A 22,554-nucleotide genomic window follows, 5' to 3' on the forward strand; every position below is an offset into this window, starting at 1 on the left:
CTCCACCTGGGACCTTCCAGTCCCACTGAAAACAGGAGGCCCACTCAGCCCACCGAGGCAGAAACACTCCCACTCCCTCTGTGGGCATCACAACATTAACCAATGAGCTGGCATTTAGACGGCTAATGAGGCGGCTAACGTGGCGCGGCGTGTCGGCGCTGATCAGAGGGTTAAACCTGCTCCGTCTGGCTGGAGGAGGCTGAGCTGCGGCTCTCAGGTGAAATAATGACTGCCTGGGTTACAGGGTGAATTCAGGGCTTTGCTGCCCTGCTGTGTGCCTGATAAAAATACATTTCTACAGGAAGAAAGTGCGGCTGAAGCAGCAACCTGCTGATGGAGGAGTGAATAGAAAACGACCTCCTCTGTGGTTTCCTTTCTCCTCCGGAGGAACGCTAAAGAAAAGTCTTCCCTTTGCACATTTTACTTCTAGCTCAGTGACGAGCGCAGTGAAAGGGAAAAAAGGGCAGCACAGACGTTTGTTGGAACTGCAGCGGAGGTGGAAATTAAAATTCCCATTTTTCAGCTTTATCTGCCTCAGCAGTGGCACGTGTGGAGAAGGAAAGCTCTTTATTATTGACAGGAAGGATTTAATCCGGCGAACCGGAGCGGTTCCTCCAGAATAAAGACCCAGAACGACTCAGGCGACCGGGTCGCCGTAAATATCAACTACTGTTCAGTTAGTTTAACCTGCAGCACAAATCTGGTTTAATTAGAATAATTCCTGCAGAAACAAAACCAAAAAACTGTTTCATCGATTTTATAAAATATAGACTACATAATAGAGTCAACAAAGCAAATTGTTTCATATTCTGTAAAACATTTGAAGCTAATTTAACTCAAAAACAAACATTAACCTGCTGCCTTGAAAACTAAAACTAAAATGTTTTTAAACTCAGAAATTAAAATTCATCAAGTTGATTTAACAGGAGAGACGTCGTCTAATCACTGTTTTTAACTTCTGATACATTATTAATAATGAATTTTGACTTGTTGGGGCCTGCCATGCAAAGCAATGGCAGGAACCTATTACTATTGTCGGAGAGAAGCGTCTCTTTAATCTTTATTTTTCTTCCGTAACCGTTAATGCGGCTCGTACCGCTGGGTGCACACCTACAAATGAGGTATCAAAACGTGCAGAAAATTCACGCCATTGGAGCTATTACTTCTGGTGGGATTTGGGCTTAACGTGGCGACATAATTCGCAAAAAACTACGAAAAAAACCCCATTATAACTCAATGGGAAAAATCCTAGAAATACCCTATTTTTGAGGATTTGCTGTGTCGTCACAAATTCACCTAGAAATGCCATTCAAATTTCATTTTGTAGATACGTCTGTGATCTCTTCGAAAGTGAAGACGGCTCGTCGATACCAGTTACGGTTTGTCCACAATTTGCCTCTAAGCGACCCAAACTTTCTCATTTTTGCTCAAATTACAGTGACAGCCGATCTCGGTTCAGATCTGGGCACAACATTTCTTTCTCTCATCGCTGTAAATGTTCTGAGTGAGGTACAGATATGAATCTCGGGACTATCGCAGAAGACACATTGACCTGTCATACGCTTAAAACGCTTTTCCAATATGTATTACGGTTCCCGAACAAGAAGGATTTGTTTCCAATGCTTTTTTTCAGTAAAGTGTGTTTGCTCAAACACACTTGTGTGTTTGAGAGCTCAGAGCTCACAGCTCACACCTGCTGAGACCATTATTTACCATAGCAACGGAACTCAAGAGGCTATTGGCTGCTGGTTAGGACTACGAATACGCATCACTGTAGTTCTATCTACCCTCAGTTGAAACAGATCAGGACTGAGAACTGGCCTTTAGAACTACCTGCTGCTATGGGCTGTATATAACTGATTTAACTCAGTAACTGTTACACATGGGATTAGTTTTAAACTTTAAAATGAAGCATACTGAAAATTTCAAAATAAAAGCCTTGAATATTTTACATGACGTAATTGCTCTTTTTGGCCGTATATGACTTTTTCATCCAAAGCAATGTTACACATGGGATTAGTTCGGAACTTTAAAATGGAGCATAATAATAATTTCAAAATAAAAGCCTTGAATATTTTTACATCAGGTAATTGCTGTTTTTGGCCGTATATGACTTTTTCATCCAAAGCACTGTTACACATGGGATTAGTTTGGAACTTTAAAATGGAGCATAATAATAATTTCAAAATAAAAGCCCTGAATATTTTTACATCATGTAATTGCTCTTTTTGGCTTTATCTGACTTTTCCATCCAAAGCACTGTTACACATGGGATTAGTTTGGAACTTTAAAATTAAGCATACTGAAAATTTCAAAATAAAAGCCTTGAATATTTTACATGACGTAATTGCTCTTTTTGGCCGTATATGACTTTTTCATCCAAAGCACTGTTACACGTGGTATTAGTTTGGCCCTCTGAAATGAAGCATACTGAAAATTTCAAAATAAAAGCCTTGAATATTTTTACATCATGTAATTGCTTTTTTTGGCCGTATATGACTTTTTCATCCAAAGCACTGTTACACATGGGATTAGTTTGGAACTTTAAAATGGAGCATAATAATAATTTCAAAATAAAAGCCTTGAATATTTTTACATCAGGTAATTGCGCTTTTTGGCTTTATGTGACTTTTTTATCCAAAGCACTGTTACACAATGGAATAGTTTGGCCCTCTGAAGTGAATCATACTGAAAATTTCAAAATAAAAGCCTTGAATATTTTTACATCATGTAATTGCTCTTTTTGGCCGTATATGACTTTTTCATCCAAAGCACTGTTACACATGGGATTAGGTCGGAACTTTAAAATGGAGCATAATAATAATTTCAAAATAAAAGCCTTGAATATTTTTACATCATGTAATTGCTCTTTTTGGCCGTATATGACTTTTTCATCCAAAGCACTGTTACACATGGTATTAGTTTGGCCCTTTGAAATGAAGCATACTGAAAATTTCAAAATAAAAGCCTTGAATATTTTTACATGACGTAATTGCTCTTTTTGGCTTTATTTGACTTTTTCATCCAAAGCACTGTTACACGTGGTATTAGTTCAGAACTTTAAAATGAAGCATACTGAAAATTTCAAAATAAAAGCCTTGAATATTTTTACATCATGTAATTGCTCTTTTTGGCTTTATTTGACTTTTTCATCCAAAGCACTCTTACACGTGGTATTAGTTCAGAACTTTAAAATGAAGCATACTGAAAATTTCAAAATAAAAGCCCTGAATATTTTTACATGACGTAATTGCTGTTTTTGGCTTTATGTGACTTTTTCATCCAAAGCACTGTTACACGTGGTATTAGTTTGGCCCTCTGAAATGAAGCATACTGAAAATTTCAAAATAAAAGCCTTGAATATTTTTACATCATGTAATTGCTTTTTTTGGCCGTATATGACTTTTTCATCCAAAGCACTGTTACACATGGGATTAGGTCGGAACTTTAAAATGGAGCATAATAATAATTTCAAAATAAAAGCCTTGAATATTTTTACATCATGTAATTGCTTTTTTTGGCCGTATATGACTTTTTCATCCAAAGCACTGTTACACATGGGATTAGGTCGGAACTTTAAAATGGAGCATAATAATAATTTCAAAATAAAAGCCTCGAATATTTTTACATGACGTAATTGCTCTTTTTGGCTTTATTTGACTTTTTCATCCAAAGCACTGTTACACGTGGTATTAGTTCAGAACTTTAAAATGAAGCATACTGAAAATTTCAAAATAAAAGCCTTGAATATTTTTACATCATGTAATTGCTCTTTTTGGCTTTATTTGACTTTTTCATCCAAAGCACTCTTACACGTGGTATTAGTTCAGAACTTTAAAATGAAGCATACTGAAAATTTCAAAATAAAAGCCCTGAATATTTTTACATGACGTAATTGCTGTTTTTGGCTTTATGTGACTTTTTCATCCAAAGCACTGTTACACGTGGTATTAGTTTGGCCCTCTGAAATGAAGCATACTGAAAATTTCAAAATAAAAGCCTTGAATATTTTTACATCATGTAATTGCTTTTTTTGGCCGTATATGACTTTTTCATCCAAAGCACTGTTACACATGGGATTAGGTCGGAACTTTAAAATGGAGCATAATAATAATTTCAAAATAAAAGCCTTGAATATTTTTACATCATGTAATTGCTTTTTTTGGCCGTATATGACTTTTTCATCCAAAGCACTGTTACACATGGGATTAGGTCGGAACTTTAAAATGGAGCATAATAATAATTTCAAAATAAAAGCCTCGAATATTTTTACATGACGTAATTGCTCTTTTTGGCTTTATTTGACTTTTTCATCCAAAGCACTGTTACACGTGGTATTAGTTCAGAACTTTAAAATGAAGCATACTGAAAATTTCAAAATAAAAGCCTTGAATATTTTTACATCATGTAATTGCTCTTTTTGGCTTTATTTGACTTTTTCATCCAAAGCACTGTTACACATGGTATTAGTTTGGCCCTTTGAAATGAAGCTTAACAAAAGTTTCAAAATAAAAGCCTTGAATATTTTTACATGACGTAATTGCTCTTTTTGGCTTTATTTGACTTTTTCATCCAAAGCACTCTTACACGTGGTATTAGTTCAGAACTTTAAAATGAAGCATACTGAAAATTTCAAAATAAAAGCCTTGAATATTTTTACATCAGCTACTTGTGTTTTGAGCATTATATAACTATTTTAACCCAAGGACTATTACGCTTGGGATTAGTTTGGCCCTTTGAAATGAAGTTTAACAAAACTTCCAAAATAAAAGCCTTGACAACATTTTAAATCGTACCGAATGGTGCACGTCCGCCTCGCTTAACGTTCTTGCGGTTCTCCGCGTGCCACTGATTACGTCGCGGCGTTCTTTAGCGTCGACGCCGATTTGTAGCGTGACGACGCCGGGCCCATGCCCGACGGGCGCGCCTTGGCAGGCCCCGGCTAAATTTCTTCCGAAATTTTCTAGTTTTAACTTAGTTCTGTGACTTGGAGACTTTTAAAGGACCTGTTTGTGGTGATTACTGCCACCTAGTGTCCAACCAACAGACTGTCTTGGTAACAGGAGAACCTGCAGGTCTGGGGAGTAAAAATTTATTTTTTTGTTTCCATGTGGATGAAAATGTTTTGGGATGTCGGTGGGTTTGGAACCAACAACATTTCAGAAAAACCTTTGAGTTTGTTTTAACTCATCGTGTTTTCTTCTTCTGCTGTCGGTCATCAAACGTTTCCGTCTAACGAGGACATTTATCTGAAACCTGCAGGAAACATTTTCTTCTGCTGCTCTTTTTCTGACAAACTGAAAAAGTTGTGAGTCGTTCTGCTTTCTGTCGGCAGCAGTGTTTGGTTTTTACTGAGCAGGTCTGTAGATGGTAGATCTATAGTTGCATTCTGATCGTGGTGGTTCTGGATGACACAGAACCACAGGAAGCATGTCAATCTGAACATGAGTGTTAGAGAGGTCGGCCCGGGTCAGCGGTTCTGTTCCTCCCTCCAGCTGATGGAGTTTCCTCCTGGAGCTGCAGGCGGAGGTTCGCTGCCTCCATCAGGCCCAGTGGATTGGTGACCTCCATCTTTCTGCCCGGCGTCTCCGGCTCGTTGGCGCTCGGCTCCTCCTGGCGGGACGACCTTCTGCTTTGTGTAGCGCGATAAATAATAATGAGCAAAGGAGAACCGGCGTTCTCTGTCTTCCTGACAGCAAGGGGGAGCCGCAGGGAGAAACGCTGCTGGTTCTGACCGGACCACACACAGTCACTGAGACACAGAAAGTGGACTGGAACACCCTGTTAGAAACAAAGATGGCCGTGTTGGGGGAAAGTCTGATTATCTGCGTTTGGATCTGTTAGCTGTGAGATGTGGACCCGGATGAGCAGGAGGTAGAACCGCCACAGCTGAGCTCCAGGCTTACATAACGTCCTGCAGGCTGAAAAACCCAAACTTCCCTTTGGAAAAGGTCAGCGCTCCTGCGCCATCTGGCAGCTAGCAGAGCTCAGCGGTTCCGATGGGCTTTCAGCTAAACGGCTAAATATAACGCAGAGCTCTCAGGGGAATATGGACCGGACCTTCCACTGATCAGCCCGGTTTCATGGAGAGAAAGTAATCTGACCCAGTAGAACCAGGAGGTCCTCAGTGGAGGAACCACGGGTCCATACTGGCTGCTAGAGCCTCATGTTGGTCAACTGTACTGACTGAGCAGATCCTGATGAAAACAGGAATCAACTGGACTCTGTGGTTCTGTCCAACAGTTCTGGACTTGAGCTCCAAGAACAGGAAGTCCAGAACATCAGCAGTTGTTTCCATCGGCTGCTTCAAGCCAAGTTGTGGCGTTTTTAATTGTTAGCATTCAGCGCATGTTAGCCAAGCTAGCGGTGCAGCTTTAAACTCGACTCCTGGTTGGTGATTCTCCAAAACGAGAACGAAATCTTCCAAATGTGAGTTCTGAGTGAAAGGCTGTGACTTCTACTGCTGAACCTGTTGATTAGCTTCAGCAGTGCTGCCACCTAGTGGCCAGAGGTTTGTTCATGCATCCAGCAAGAATAAAAGACATGAAAGCTAATTTCCTCCTGAGTTAACAGAACTCTGGACCAATCGCACCACAGTCCACTAATGACCCGGCAGCTCCAGAACCTCCATCAGACCCGGCAGCACCAGAACCTCCATCAGACCCGGCAGCACCAGAACCTCCATCAGACCCGGCAGCACCAGAACCTCCATCAGACCCGGCAGCTCCAGAACCTCCATCAGACCCGGCAGCTCCAGAACCTCCATCAGACCCAGCAGGTCCAGAACCTCCATCAGACCCGGCAGGTCCAGAACCTCCATCAGACCCGGCAGCACCAGAACCTCGTCAGTCTTCATGTCCGTTTGGACTGAAAAAAATCTTGTCGTTCTTCTTACCATAAACGTTCTGATTCTGGTCGGACAGTCGGACCTCATCAGACTCGGAATCCGTCCAGAATTGGTTCTGTTCATTGAGATTTGAAAATATTTGGTTCTGCTCAGGCTGAGGTCTGGACTTTGACTAGGCCAGAGGAACAGCTTGGTGCTGTTGCAGCTGTGTTTGGACCCAGCTTTACCTGTTGGAGGAATTAGAGGCTGGAAGGAGCTTATAGAACAAGCCCACAGCATGACCCTCCCCCACCGTGCCTGGTCCAACATCTGTCCTCTGGTCCAACATCTGTCCTCTGGTCCCATCAGTCCGGTGGACATCGTCCCAGGAGTCTCGTCCCCCCTCCTGCTGCTGACCGCAGTCGGGCAGCCATCTTGTTTCTAGAAAGATGGGGGCAGCCAGACTAGTTCAGGGTCACGACCTTTAACCTTAGACCTGCTAACTGAGGCCTGTAGATAGAGATTTCTCTGGAGAACAATGGATGACCTTTGACCCCTCCCAGGTGGTTGGTTCGGTGCTGATGTTCTTCCTCCTTCGGGTCGGGTTAGCAGCAGCGGGTCGGATCCGGAGGATCATCGTCTCACTTCCGTCTCTTCGTCCACCAGACGTTTGGAAGCAGGACGCAGTTCGGTCTGTAACACCTGGATGGACGTTTGTTTGGCGTTTTTGTCTTGATGTTCTGATGATTCCAGGGTGTTGATGATCAGACCCGACATAAGGACCGGCGGACCACAGGTCTGCGCCGGTTCTGTGGCTCAAACCCAAACTGCTCCCTGGATGTTTAACCCCCAGCTGCTCCAGCAGCTGCCAGACTCTTCCTGGCCTCCTCCTGCAGCCAGCTGCCTGCAGGAGCGGCGCTGAGTCAGCAGACTGGTGCTACTGGTCCAGTCTGAGCGGCCAGCGCTGAGTCAGCCCAGCTGCTCGCTGGAGGTCCGGATCAGTTGGTGCCAGCGAGACGGAACGTGAAGCTGCTGTCCTTTCAGCTCCAGCAGGTAGATCCAAACATCTCCTCCATCCCTCATCCTTCCTCTGCGTTTCTTCGCCGTTTCAGCTGAAACAAATGAGTCGGAGACGCGGCGCAGAGCCGACCCCCCCGCTCTTCCTGTCGGCGCTCCGGCGGCCGATCCGAGTCCCGCCGGTGACAAACGTCCGCCTGCTGCGAAGGACTGTGCTGAATCAGGGAGACGGCGCGGCGTTGGGACGGAGCTGATGGACGATCCATCTTCTAAATGAATCAAACTCAAACAACATCTGCTGCTTGGCAGCTCCACCCGACGTGAGGAGGAGCGCTTTTATTCCTGCCTCCGCTCAGTTTTATGCTTCTGACCTTTTTATGCGTCCGACTGCTGGCTGCGATTCACAGCTTCAGCTCCGAGTCCTGGAGCCGAAACCGAGGCTGAAGGAAACATTAACGTTAAAACAAAGAGGAAGATGTTCCAAGATCCACGTCCTGCTTTTAAAGCCGAGAAGCTGCAGGAAAACGTTTCACTTTTGTTCTGAAATTAAATGAATCATTTTAATGTTTTTCTCCACCAACAGCAGAATCTGATCAAATATAGTTACAGTTCATATCTAACTGGTTTGATCCTGTTTTCCATCTTTAATTAGATTTAAATACATAAATCAATCCGCAAAAACACAAAAGCTTGTGGTTTAGTTTCTACTACAAATATTTTAATACACTTGAAATAAAACAAAACAAACCTACAGAAAACTATTCAGCAAGTTATAGGATCTGGTTTTATATATTTATGTAAATATCAGTCATTTTTAAGTTTAGGTTTAGAACATGCTAATTTTTTTATTTGTAGTTTTAAAGTGATTTGTTGCTGCGTTTGTGCAACATAAAGTAAACCAGCATCTTTCTAAATGATGCTGTTTAGATCAGAGGGCTTCAACATGGGGGCCGCGGCCCCTGAGGGGGTCGCAGTGGTCCTGAAGGACGGTCACGATATTCATGATTGACTCCATATTTTTTAATTCATGTAGATATGAATCCAACAGGTAAGAAACTGATAAGATGAAGCATTAAGATAATGCATGTCAGTCAGAGAGAGTAAAATATATCCATCATGTTAAACGTTCAGCATTTTATAAAAGTTTGTTCATGTCTGAGGTATTACTAGAGAACTTTTGTGTTTAATATTTGTATTAAATGCTCAGCATTAAGTCATGTTTATGACGTCGGCTTGTTTCTGATCAGACTTTGGTTGTTTCTGTTTAACCAGGTTTTAATGAGTTTGTGATTAAATCAGGAAGTGACCGCTGTGTTCCTGCGTCTGATTGGTTCCTCCAGCGCAGCGTGAGCGTTCAGAACCAGCCGGTCCTGCTGGATGAATGCAGGTTAGAGAGCTGCACCTCGGTGCCGGTGATGGAGGTTCTGCAGGTGTTCGGCTCTGTTTGTTCTTCACTGAGGGTTTTCCAGCTGGCTGTCCTCATTGTTTCTTCCTCTCTGGGGTTTTTATGAGTAATAAGCTTGAGAGGCTCATCTAAATTCCTGAATATGTTGAGTTTTTATCGCAGTGTGGTCACTCAGGAGCTGGGATTTATCCACAAACTTCCCCGAGTGGCTGCAGCGACTGCTGCTGCTGCTGCTGCTGCTGCTGCTGCTGCTGCTGCTGCTGCGTGGATCAGATCCACGCTGACAAATCTCTGCGCTCCGGGAGGAAAGCGGCTGAGTCAGGAAGGAAACAAGGTGTTTGCTTTTCACCTGGGCCGTCACAAGAAAACCATAAATCTAGTGTGAAAGTATCGGGCCAAGCGGGGGGGATGTGGTCGGGGAAACCGTCATGTGACTGCAGAACAAACTGAACATCCGCAGGCTGGGCAGGAAGTGATGATGTAATCTGGGTAATTAGGCAGCGGGCGACCGCAGCTGGAGTCTGTCGCCATCTTTACATCACGATGTTTGTCAGCTTCCTAAAAACGGGCCGGAGCAACAGAAGCAGAACAGAAACAGAACCCAGAGGAAACCGAACCAAAGAAACAAAGAGTTGGAGCTGATTGGTAGGATTCAGAGGTCCAGTCAGCAGATCTAACATAGAACAACAAGCTGCAGGTTCTGGTTCTGGTGGGTCTGCTGCTGGTCCGTCCTCTGATTAATGACTGAACTGGTTGCTCTGGGTTTTATTTATGGGTGTCAGACTGAAAGGGGGATGAATACAAATGCATGTGAACCGCTATGTATTGGAATTTGTTACAGATTTTATAAATTATTAAAGATGATAATTTCTCTGTTGGTTCAAATCTGTGATAAAATGTGAAAAAGTTCAAATGAAAAGACAAAGTTTAAATAAAACCAGGTTTTGATTAACGTGTTAAAAATTTTAATCCAATTAGTCGCATTTTCTTTTTCCATACAAAAGTCCCGAGCTGGAACTTTTGTATTCACACGTTTCTGGTACGACCGTAAATCTGACGCTCAAGCTAACTCTGCTAACAGCGATGGAGGACGAAACGGTTCTAATTCCTGCTGCTAGACGATCTGATTGGACGATGGAAAAGACTGCTGTTCGGTTCAAGTTGTGCTAAAAGGAGTTAGCCTGTCAGCGAAGCAATGCTAGCCTAAAATAGCATCTCAATGCTAACATGTAGCAGCCAATGCTAATGTTAGCATCCATATTTCTAAAGAAGCTCCATAAATGATCAGGACTTCCTGAAACTCTCTGATGGCTGAAGAACCTGAAGATTAAAATGAGCTCATATGTATATTTATTCAGTAACTTAGCAGCCAAAAAGGTTTTTTTATTGAAAATTATTCTGTCGATATATGACTTCATGTTCCACAAAATTCCCTTCATACCTTCGTCTTCACACACGAGATGCTAGAGCAATCACTGAAGGGTGTGTGAGTGTGTGTGGGTGGGTGTGTGTGTAGGTGTGTGTGTGTGTGTGGGTGGGGGTGTGTGTGTAGGTGTGTGGGTGTGTGTAGAGGTAGAGCAGTCACACCTGATGGTTACCCCGGGTTACTTTCTGTCCATTTTCTGCATGAATGTTGTGAATAACGGTAACATTTTCAAACTTTACCTCAGTAAAGGTTATAAACCATCTGATGGCTGCAGCTTCACCTTCATCACCAAACAGAGGAGAAGCTGCAGTTGATCTCAGCTGGTTATTATTCATGTGTTCATCCCTCAGAAGAGACTTCATGAAGAAAAAGCCAAAGACAAAATAACCGTTCTTGTATCAGGGGTCAGACTTTGACTTCCTGTCGGTGGCTAACAGCAGCAGATCGTCTGCGTAGAAACAGCAGTGACCTTTGCTTAGGCTGTGGCAGAAGGTCATCCATCAGGTTTACTGGTTGTTGTTACAGCGGTTACCTCTCAGCGTGTCTCCTGCTTCCTGCGTCTGAGACAAATGTCTGCTGGAGGAAAGCGGCTGAGTCAGGAAGTGCCAAGGTGTTTGCTTCTCACCTGGGTTAGTAGGAACACAGTCATAAATCTGCTGTGAGAGTTTTGGGCCAAGTGGGTGGTGGTAGTGGGGGGTGGGATGTGCTGAAGGTTAGAGGAGCCGGAGGAACGCGCGGGGATACACCTTCACAGACGGAATAATGGAAAACTCATCGCTCTCTGAGGATTTGCAGCAACTTTTCTGTGTGGAGTTTGTTTTAGTTTCATCTGTTTGTCCTGGATTCTCAAACGCCAACGCAGCTTATTGTTGATTAATATCTGTAATTCTGGGCTCCTCGCTGCTCCTCCAGTAAAATATAAAACTGGAGTAGACAACAATAACCCAAAAGGTTTTTCTGTTTCCAACCGAATGGATCCCAAATCCTCCAGAAAATATTTGAAAGAGGCAAAAAATTCACATAAAAGAGACATTTAGAGATCACATTAATGATAAGAAAAGAATCAACCAACATTTATTATATTGTCTTCAATCATAGAAGAATCATCAGAGACATTTTGAAATGTTAAAGGCTGATGATAACAATAAATAAAAAATAAAACTTCTTGTGATTTTTGGCTTTTCTGAAAAAGATGAAGGCAGAAATAAAAACCTCAGACTGGAGGATCATCTCTGGTTTTCTGAGATGTTTGGTCCATGTTAGCTTAGCCTTAGCCTTCATTATTCCACTAGATTCAAATCTCACCTCACTGCTCAGTCTGGGTTTTCTCCCATTCACTTGGATTCTTCCAGTAGATTTTGACCAATCAGTGAACAGCAGGAGAAGTTGTGAACCATGTCGTTGATTTTCTGCTCAGTTTTAGATTTATAGTCTCTGTGGTTCTACCAAATACAGAGGAGGAAGTGAAGGAATCCGTTCAGTCCATGTTGGTCTCGTCACTCGGATCATCTCGTCACTCTGGACAACAACGGTCCTTGCTAGTTAGCCTCGACTTCCTGTTTGTTACGGAGCAAAGCACCAACACCAGATGAATTTCTGCTTAGTGTAATCTGACTGATTCTTTCCAAACAAATCCAATTTATTTGGTTTCTTATTTTTGTGACATTTTAAAAATTCAGCTGGATGGAAACATAACTCAGTCCCGTCAGGATTTTGTGATTATTTTCTAATTAAACTCACTGACTTTGTGACCTTCTTTGTATCTGAAAGGAATTTTGAGATCTTATGTCCGACAGTAAATGTGACTTTTCATTCGTCGCCACATCGATGACAAACTTTAACGCGACATTTAGTGAGGATGAGGCAGCAGGAAACACTGCCTCCTGCTGGTGGGAGTCAGGATGATTTAAACTCGATGTGTTTGATCTGTTTTGCATAAAATCTGCAATAAACTCACATTTATGCAAATGATGAAAAAGCTTGTTGATTTTGTGAGAATTGAACTACAGCAGCTTGTTAATGTGACTGACTGTAAAAATGTTTCAGGGGTGAAAACTTCAGTCCAATCGGACCGGCATCACCAGGTGGGTGTGAGTTCTGCAGAACCGGGCCAGTTCCTACCGTCAGGGAAGCAGTTGTCCGGGTCCATGGCCTCTTCGGCCAGCTCTGAGTACTCGTCCTCTTCCTCGCCAGGCTTCCTCAGGTCCACTGTGCTGCCCTCTGATAGGCTGATTTCTTCTTTCTGCTGAAGAAACCAGAAACAACCATGTGATGAGCTGATCGGGTCAGGACTCGGTCCAGATCGGGTCAGGACTCGGTCCAGATCGGGTCAGGACTCAGTCCAGACCGGGTCCGGACCGGGTAGACCCGGTTTCTACCGTGTTCAGGAAGCCGGCCTGCCTCCAGCCTCCAGCCTGAATTATCTTCACTATTTTGTTCTAAACTTTTTATCCTGTTTTTGTGCCCAGAGTCTCTTTGTTTCTCTGCAGAATGAGTCAGAACCGTTCAGAACCGGCAGGATTCCTGGCAGCAACAGAACCAAACCTTCAGTTTCCAAAACGCAGGAAAACCACCGTCTGTTCACTTAAAACCAGGACGACAGGAAACCCCCCAACCCCCCGCTACATCAATCCCAGCTGACTTTAAAGGTCCCAGTTTGCTGAGCATCATGGGAGTTTAACTCCACAAAGAGACGATGGAGGGATGAGTTTCTGCTGAGGACGGAGGGAGAGAAATCTGGACGGTCTGTCTTTTGTCTGGACAAAGAAACGGTAGAAACGGGTGTGTGTGTGTGTGTGTGCGTGGGTGTGTGTGCGTGTGTGTGTGTGTGTGGGTGTGTGTGTGTGTGTGTGAACAGGTGAGCTAACTACCTGAGTCAACAGCCACTCATGAATACATTCAGAGCCTGAGAACAGAGAGCAGCGACTGTGACAAATGCCAGCAGCCTTGGACACAAACGCAGGCAGAGGTGAAGCCAAACACACACGCGCACACACACACACACACACGCACACACCCACACACACACACACACACCCTCTCTCTCTCTCTCTAATCTCTGACACACACGCTCCCAGAGACGAGCAGACCCAGGGTGGATAATGCAGCCTGCTGACAGCTGACGTCTGTAATGAGGAGTTTAAATGTATTTCAGTTTATGGATCCGAGTTGCAAGAAAATGGAGAACCGGCTTGGTTCAGGGACAGAACCGAAGGAACCGGAGGAACCGGAGTTCTGCGGGTCGACCCAAACAGAGAGCAACCAGCTCATATGAAATACATAAGAACCTGGATCCTTATTTATTGTGTTTTCCTGCTGATGGTCCGGTAAACCTTAGTTAGCTTGGCGTTCACACCTCACCAACCGGACCGGACTTTCTAAACGGACTGGAGTTGGGTTGAAGTGGGTCGAAGCAGACCTGCAAGTGGGACTGCAGCCTTAAAGTTCTCCTGGTTGTTAAGCCGTCAAACCGGGCCGAGACTCAGAATAATTCTGCCTCATGGAGCCGCAGGAAGAACAAAACCAGACATGAGGCTATAATTTATCCTAATCTCTGCTACCATGTCCACAGCATCACTGGCCTCCGCCGTGCTTCACAGAGGAGCTTTTCTACATACTCATCCTGTTTCCACCAGAACCATCTGACCTGATCCGGTCCTGGATCCGGTTCTGACTATAAACCCAATGAATTTACTGCAGCAGCTGTTTTCCTGTTTTGTAGAGGGCAGTAGAAGGCTGTTCCTGTGTGTCGGGTCAAACAGGAAGTGATTGATTATTGATTAACAGTTATAAACGCTGCGTCGTCTCCCGGCGTGGTGGGCGGAGCCTCCTGCTCTGCTCTGACCATCAAACATGTTAGAATAACTCCGATCCTTTTGTCCTTGGGTAAAAACGCAGCCAGGCGTCTTCACCGCTCTTGTTTCATTATCCGTCGCCATGGTAACAGATGCTTATTTCCCCACACAGTCATTCATCTTTACTTAAAGGCAAAGAGCAGCGCTAACAAGGACAGACCAACATCAGTCAGCGGGACGTTTTCTGCTTAGAGAGACAGAAAACGGGACATCGTTCATCTAAACTACAGAAGAAGAAGAAAAAACAGAGAAGAAGAAAAAAAAGAGAAGAAGAAAAAACGAGCAGGAGCTCAGAGACGGATGGAGGCAAAACGGTCCGAAACCGAACAACACCGAGAGGAAACAGCAGTTAGACCCAGAATCTGAACCAAACAGAACTGGACAGAACCATAGGGAACCTCAGCAGAACCAAACAGAACCTGCCAGACAGAACCGGGTCCGTTTGAAGAACTGCTCCAGTTTATTTATGTCTCAATTATTTAAAACTATGAAGAAAAAATAAAATGTATTTAGTTTTTTGTTGCAGATCCAGTTCAGATTCCAGATGAAGGAGAATTTAAAAAATATTAATAAATATAAAATATTTAAATATATTTATGAGAAAACTGGAAAAAAATGTTTTTATTCTTTTGTGGAAAAGAAAAATTCCCTGAAATGAAAATCTGTTTTACCATTTTGGTTCTGTTTGTATCATATTTACTGAGTTCTGGTTCTGGTTCTGTAATAGTTTGGGTTTCTCTGTTCTGGTGGTTTTGATGTTTCTCTCAGAGACGAATCAAAGCCTCCACCTGCCACTGCTGACACCTGCTGGTCTCTGCAGAGGTCAAAGGTCATCACAGCCTCACTGAGTCACTTCCAGGTGCAGAAACACGGCGGGTCCGGTCCAAACCGGGACAGAACCTGCTGGGTTCTCATGTTCCGGCTCTTATTTCACAGAAAAAAGTTCTGGAGAGTGGTTCTGTTTGGTTCTACTGGGTTTGGTTCTGCTGGGTTTGGTTCTGTTGGGTTCTGCTGGGTTTGGTTCTGCTGGGTTTGGTTCTGCTGGGTTTGGACCTGTAGAACCTGATCTGCGTTTCTTCTTCAGTCCAATCTAAAATAAAAATCATCAAACTATTGAAACAACGGAACCGGACCGTAACTCTGACCAGAACCCATCAGAACCGACATCCAGATGGCCGACGCTCTGCTCGCTCAGCGGACCCGCTCCCGCAGTCGGAACCACAGCTGAACCGGGCCGCTGACTCATCCCCTCCAGCAGCAGCGCCGCTCACCTGCCTATCTGGGTCAGAACCGGGCCAGCGCTCACCGTCTCAGAGCATTTTTCACCCTCAGGGTGCTGATCCAGCAACGCGGCATGAAGAATCTGCGTGTCAGAACTTTCCGGGTCTGGACCCGAACAGAGCAGCTGGAGAACCTGCCTTCATTTATCCTCTGCAGGAACAATAATAGGTTCTGATGACGCTGGAACACCGGGCCGCTGCAGCTGCAGAACCTCTGAGGAGCTGCCACAGCGAGATCCGACCAGGAGTTAGACCGGACCGGATCAGAACCGGACCGGACCAGAACAGAACCGGCCCTGGATTTACATCCAAACAGCTGAAATCCTGCAGAAACCACCTGAACCAGAACATCCTGCCGGACCCGACGGACCCAGACTGAGTCAGCACAGGTCACGTGCACGCTCATAGTGACACGTGCACGACACAAATCAGTCACTTCCTGTTAGGAACACACACACTTCCTGCTGCGTCGCTGCTACACACACCCAGCAGGAACACACACCGCGTTTCCAGGAACACACACCGCGTTTCCAGGAACACACACTATGTTTCCAGGAACACACACTGCGTTTCCAGGAACACACACGGCGTTTCCAGGAACACACACCGCGTTTCCAGGAACACACACTATGTTTCCAGGAACACACACCATGTTTCCAGGAACACACACTGCGTTTCCAGGAACACACACCGCGTTTCCAGGAACACACACCGCGTTTCCAGGAACACACACCGCGTTTCCAGGAACACACATGGTGTTTCCTCCTTCCAGCAGATCCTCAGATTTGACTGAACCTTTGATAAAAATCTGATTTCGGTTCCTGATCTCTGATCTGGTGAAGCTGAACTCAGCAGGAATGAAGAGAAATTAGGAAATGATCCAACTGATCACTTCAGGTGGAGAAATGTTCCCTGATTTAAAACCTCTGGCTGAAGTTGTGGCTGTAACCAGAGTTTGGTGAAACAGATTCATCCTCCAGACCGACGTCAGAAAACTGTCTGATTATCAGCAGTTCATGCAAACCAGGAAGTTCAGAGATTTTACAGTTTTATTGTTTATCTGCAGTTATTGGGTCGGGTCGGGTCCTCACCTCCTCCTCTCTCTCCTCGTCTCCCTCGGACCCCTCGCTCTGCTCCTCCTGACCTTCCTCCTCTTCCTCCTCCTCCTCTTCCTCCGGAAACTCCACGTCGGATTCTCCGGGGGCGATGGGAACGCTGATGGTCAGGTTGGGGTTGGTCATGTAGCTGTCGTCCTCCGGAACCACGTACTTCTCCACATGGCGGCCTGGAACAGACGGGTTCTGGTTCTGGTTCTGTCCAGATAAACCCAAACTCTCTGTGTGTCTGTGTGTGTGTGTGTGTGTGCATGGGTGTGTGGGTGTGTGTGTGTGGGTGTGTGCGTGTGTGTGTGTGTTACCGATGACGGCGCCGTTGGCCTCAGTGTGAACGGTGCTCAGCCGTTTCAGCTTCATCATGGCTTTGGCCTCTTTTCGTTTCTGCCGCCGCCGCTTCAGGTTCCCGTTGAAGAAGTCCACCACCTAGAACCCCAGACCCACCGGGTCAGAACCAGGTCAGGACCAACAGGTCAGAACCAGCGGGTCCGAACCAGGTCGGGACCAGCAGTACCTGTCGGCGGCACCAGGCCAGGCCCAGAGTGATCCGGTGGATGGCGATCTGGAGGTTGTTCATCTCCCCGTCTTCATCTGGGGCGGAGAGGTTGTCGGAGCTGAAGCTGCTGAGGAGCAGAGCCAGGAAGAGGTTCAGCAGCTGCAGACAGAGCAGAGGGGGCGGAGTCAGAGCCGGTTCTGACCTGAAACATGTCCCATCACCGGTTACATCTCAGTGGTTTAATCAACCAGTTTAAAGTAGAACCAGAAGAAGCAAAGGAACAGGAAGTGATGTAGAAAACCAAACAGAAATAAAACAAAATGTCTGATTCATTCATAATCCTGACATGGAGCTGATGAAGCATCAACCCTGCGGCTGGATGGTGGTTCCCTAGCAACCAGCAGCTGCTGGAAACCGGGCCACTGGGTCAATAACCGACACCAGGAACCGACTGAACTCGCTCCACGTTTCCTTCACTTCCTGCAGCTCCACAAGTGATAAACCAGATAATAGTTTTAATTATACATTTAATAACAAATTCAGGTTTTAGCTGTTTAATAATTACACTGGATGTAACAGCAGCAGGTTTTAAATCTATTTGTATTCTCATTAATATTTCAAATAAAAATCAACATCCAGCAAAATAAAATACTTTAAAGTTTTTCTTCATTTTAAAACCAGAAACTGAGAATAAAACAGTGTTTTGTTTTAGTGTAACATCATTTCCTGCTGTGTGTCATTTTCAGCTCTAAATATGTTCAGAGATCTGATCTGAAGTTTCTGATGGTAGAATAATTATCCTCAAACAGAAGAAGATGCATTATTTCTGTGTGTGTGGGTGGGTGGGCGTGTGTGTGTGTGTGTGTGTGTGGGCGTGTGTGTGTGTATTGATCCCAGCTGGTGCCATGTTTGTTGTTGTTGTGTGTGATACTGATCTCTGTTGCTGTCAAAGGTCCCCTGACCCAAATCGCTGCCGTCTGATTGGCTGTGTAATCCACCACCAATTGATCAATGATTCTGATTAGCTAACATGGCAACCTGCGGTACTGACCAATGACCTTCCTGGTTTCCAGTGGTCAGAACCCGGACTCTGACGGGAGCGACTGCAGAACCAGCAGACCGTTTCCTCCTTAGCAACTCATTACAAGGAAAACAGCTTTAATTCCAGGTTTGGCCACTTGGGGGCAGTAGAAAGACTAAGATGTTAGCAAACCGCTGATTGTAGCTTCAGTCATGAGAATTAACCATGAGAACAAAGTTCCTCTGTTCTGCTGTCAGACCTGAGGAACTGAGGACAGGTGTTGAGAAAAAGCTCTAGTCGCCATGGTAACAGATCCAGGTAAGATGTAAAGTCAGGCTAATACTCTCAAACTGAACCAGAAGTTACTTCACTAAAGATCCAATCCTGACTCAGAACCGCGATCCAACTGAACCGAATCAGAACCGAGAACCTAAAGAGTGATTATATGACTGACATGTTAGTATGGTCCGGTCGACCCGGTTCTACTGGAACCAGAACTTCATCATCTGCTCCACCTCCAGCTGCTGTGGTTCTCTGAGTCAAACCAACCTGTTCCCCTCCTGGCCAGTGGGGGCGCTGCACCAAGAACCACTGAAGGAAACGACACAAAAACCTCTGAAGACACTGAGAGCAACTTCCTTCTTCACCAGATGGAAACAAGATGGAGGCGTCAGATTTTTCTCTTTAGTCTTTGGCTGAAGACCAGGAGCCATTTCTGCTGCTAGCGCTAGGCTAGCATGTTAGCTTTGGTTGGATTTACCCAGAATGCCCTGCGCTGTAGTCCACTTCCTGCTTTTGGAGCGGTCTCCGGTCCGCTTGGTGTTCACATTCAAACCGAACCAGAGTTCACTTCATCTAAACAAAGTCCGAGGTTCCATCAGCGTTCACAAATGAACCGGACCTTCTAGACAAACGGACTGGAATCAGATTAAAGCGACTCAGCAGGGCTGGTAAAAACAAACCCTTAGAGGAGAACCGTCCTTTTCCTCCTCTTCCTTTTCACAATATTGAAGCTCTTTGGATATTTAATTACAGAGTTTGCAGAACGAGTCAGTTTCATACAGGCTTCAGTTATTACCTGGCATCATTTCTGGAGTTTCTGGTTTTAGAAAACAAGTTTCTGTGACTCTAATAAATCCAATCCAGCAACAAAAACCACCCCGGGTTTTATCTGGGTTAGAATCTGTCAGGTTTCAGGAGAGTCAGACTGTGAAGGTAAGGTGTGAGAGGAAGTTTTAAACATTTTTATGACTAATTGTCTCATTAAATCATGATAATAATAATAATAAATAGTTTTCAGTCGATGAGAGAAAAGGAGAAGAAAGTTCAGGATCAGCAGCGGATCCGTTTCTGTTTGGTGGCAGAAAGAACCGTCTGTACGGGGGAACGGTCCGGTTCTGGAGCCACCTTAGCTCCTCGTTTAGCTCGACCACACACACACACACACACCCCCACCCACACGCACACACACACACACACACACACTCATCATTTACCTCTGTTCACATCGGTCAATGAGCTGAAATAAACTGAATTGGTTTTAATGGTGGTTTCCGTCCGTCTGTCTGGTTTCCATCATAAACGACGTTTACTGGACCAGCAGAGAGACGCTTCATGGTTTTACTGGAAACTTAAATTCTCCTTCAGTAAACCTGCTGCTGTCCTGGAAATGGCGCCGCGGCGGATCCAGGGGGAGCCATGCCGGGTCGGGTCGATCCAACGCATCACAACAAACCGCCGAGAGCAAAGCCTCCTGGGAAATCCCCAGGATGGGCAGAGGGAGTCCCAGTAAAGCAGAGGAGGCAGACAGAGACAAACTGGGAGAGCTGGGAGGAACATGGATCACATGTAAAGAGGTTCTAATGGTTCGGTTCTGTTCAGATGGATCCAGAGTTCACTGAGCAAAACCTCATGATTCTTCTCTGTTCTCAAAAATCAGAATTTAATTTGATAAAAGTCATTCACCTCTGCTTCAGCTGAATCTGTTAAAAAGAACTGAATCTGTTCAAAAGAACTGAATCTGTTAAAGCAGTGAACTGAATCTGTTCAAAAGAACTGAATCAATTAAAAAGAATTGAATCTGTTAAAGAAATGAAATTAAAGTGAATCAAACTGAACGGAGCCGGGCCGTGCTGTGGTGGTGCAGCGGGTTAGCACGCCCCACGTTTGGAGGCCTTAGTCCTCGACGCGGATGTCGCGGGTTCGACTCCCGGTCCCGACGACCTTTACCGCATGTCTTCCCCCTCTCCTCACCCTCCTTCCTGTCTGCCACTAAAAATACGAGCCACTAGCGCCGCAAAAACTCTTCGGAGAAAAAAAAAAAGGAAAAAAAAAAAAACTGAACCAATTCCAACCCAAAACTGAACTGTATTCAGTTGAACTGAACAGAACTGAACTGAAGTTCTTCATAGATCTGAAACAGTTCTTTGACTCCTTCCTGTTTCTATCAGCTCATCTCCAGGTCAGAACCGACCCAGAACCGGTCTTCCTCTACAGAACCTCAGTGGACCCAAACTGGATCTCAGTCTGAGGCAAACCGGGTCGGTTCCACTGAGGTTAAATGTTCAGAACAAACCCATCCGCACTCAGAACCAGAATCCTGTGGAGCTGCCGGGTTCAGAGAACCAGTGAGTCCAGCTGGAGCTGCGCACGTCTGACGAGAGGAAGAGGAGGAAGAGGAAGAGTTTGTGGTACCAGGTGTGCTGCAGGTGAAGCGCCGACTCAGCAGAATCTGTTCAGCGGCTCGTTTGTCATGAGCAGCAGCAGCTGAACATCTGCTGCGCCTCAGAACCTCCGTCGGGCCCGATGGGACCCACCTACAGCGGCGACGACCTGCTGCTGCTGGGTCGCCATGGCAACGCTGGACGCAGCGGCCCGTCCCAGTGACACCAGTCCAGACCGACGTTCTGGTTCTGAGAACCTCCTGGTGAGAGTTCAGCCTGGGAGGAAAGTAAGTACACCCTGTTCTTCTTCTTCTGCTCTGGTCCTCCTATTCTCCATTCTTCTTCTGTGGTTTCTGCTTTCCTCTCTTTTTATTTTTATCTTTTTTCTTCATTTATTTCTCTCTTTGCTGTTTCTCTTCCATTTTTACTATTTTCTCTAAAGTTTTTCTGTTTCATCTGAATTTTCTGATTTTTCTTTGTTCTTGTATTTTTTATTTTCCCTTTTTGAAAGTTTCTATAATTCTCCTCGTTATTACATAACGTCGTTCTTCAACGCGACGTGTTTCCATGGATCCTGATCTTGTTTCTTATTTTCTCTTTTTTATTTGCTTTAAATTATTTTTCCTGTTTTGTTGTTCATGTTCTTTTCTTCAGACAAACTTTAACTTTAATTAGATTTTTTCATCTCAGGGTGAAGCACTGCATGTCCCACAAAGGAAAACACACACGCACACACCCCCACACACGCGCACCCACACACACACACACACGCACACACCAACACACGCACACGCGCGCGCAAACACACACACACACACCCCCACACACACACGCCTCCACATCTCCGGATCACAATCGGAGCGTTTCTAACGGGATAAATCAGATGGACGGAACGCTGCAGTCATCCTGACTCAAACGCACCGCGATATGTTCAGGTGCATTTCTTCAGTCGGGTCAGAGTAAACCTCTGGAGGAGGAGGGGTGTGTGTGTGTGTGTGTGTGTGCGTGCGTGGGTGGGTGTGTGTGTGTGTGTGTGTGTGTGTGTGTGTGTGCTGTATCAGCCTCATTATTAAATCTCCATCAGCGCATTAAGCCAGCAGCTGAGAGGAGTCGAGTTATTGCTGCGAACTCTGAGAGTCGTTACGATCCGCTGACGGACGGAGAGACGGAGAAACTTCAGGCTGATCAGAACCAGGAAGAGGAGGAAGAGGAGGAGAGAGACGAAGAAGAGGAAGAGGAGGAAGAGGAAGAAGAGGAAGAGGAGGAAGAGGAAATAAGAAGCTGCTCCTCTCCTGAAGTCGAGACGTTTCCAGGGTCATAAAGTTACTTTTGGATCTAGTTATTATCTCCATCAGATGCTGAAATGCTTCCGGTGTTTCCTGGTTTGGGAATTTCGTGCTTCCTGAACATCCGCTCCTCTGGCTGTGGCTCTGTGTTTTTGGGTCAGAACATCG

General features: G+C 45.0%; 2 protein-coding genes across 8 annotated transcripts in view; both read right to left on the reverse strand.

The window, feature by feature from the left end:
* LOC116712074 (NACHT, LRR and PYD domains-containing protein 3-like) overlaps positions 1 to 22,554 on the reverse strand; it is a 1,065,068-nt gene that overhangs the window by 537,831 nt on the left and 504,683 nt on the right. The window lies entirely within an intron of this gene.
* LOC116712078 (sodium channel protein type 4 subunit alpha-like) overlaps positions 1 to 22,554 on the reverse strand; it is a 120,945-nt gene that overhangs the window by 23,010 nt on the left and 75,381 nt on the right. The window contains exons 20-23 of the mRNA XM_032551855.1: positions 17,435 to 17,575; positions 17,226 to 17,346; positions 16,900 to 17,093; positions 12,796 to 12,919 (exon numbers count right to left, since the gene is read on the reverse strand). Coding sequence (XP_032407746.1) covers positions 12,796 to 12,919; positions 16,900 to 17,093; positions 17,226 to 17,346; positions 17,435 to 17,575 — 580 coding nt within the window. The remainder of the gene's footprint in view (positions 1 to 12,795; positions 12,920 to 16,899; positions 17,094 to 17,225; positions 17,347 to 17,434; positions 17,576 to 22,554) is intronic.

The sequence above is a fragment of the Xiphophorus hellerii genome, chromosome 21 (assembly GCF_003331165.1).
Source record: "Xiphophorus hellerii strain 12219 chromosome 21, Xiphophorus_hellerii-4.1, whole genome shotgun sequence".
In the NCBI taxonomy this organism is placed as follows: domain Eukaryota; kingdom Metazoa; phylum Chordata; class Actinopteri; order Cyprinodontiformes; family Poeciliidae; genus Xiphophorus; species Xiphophorus hellerii.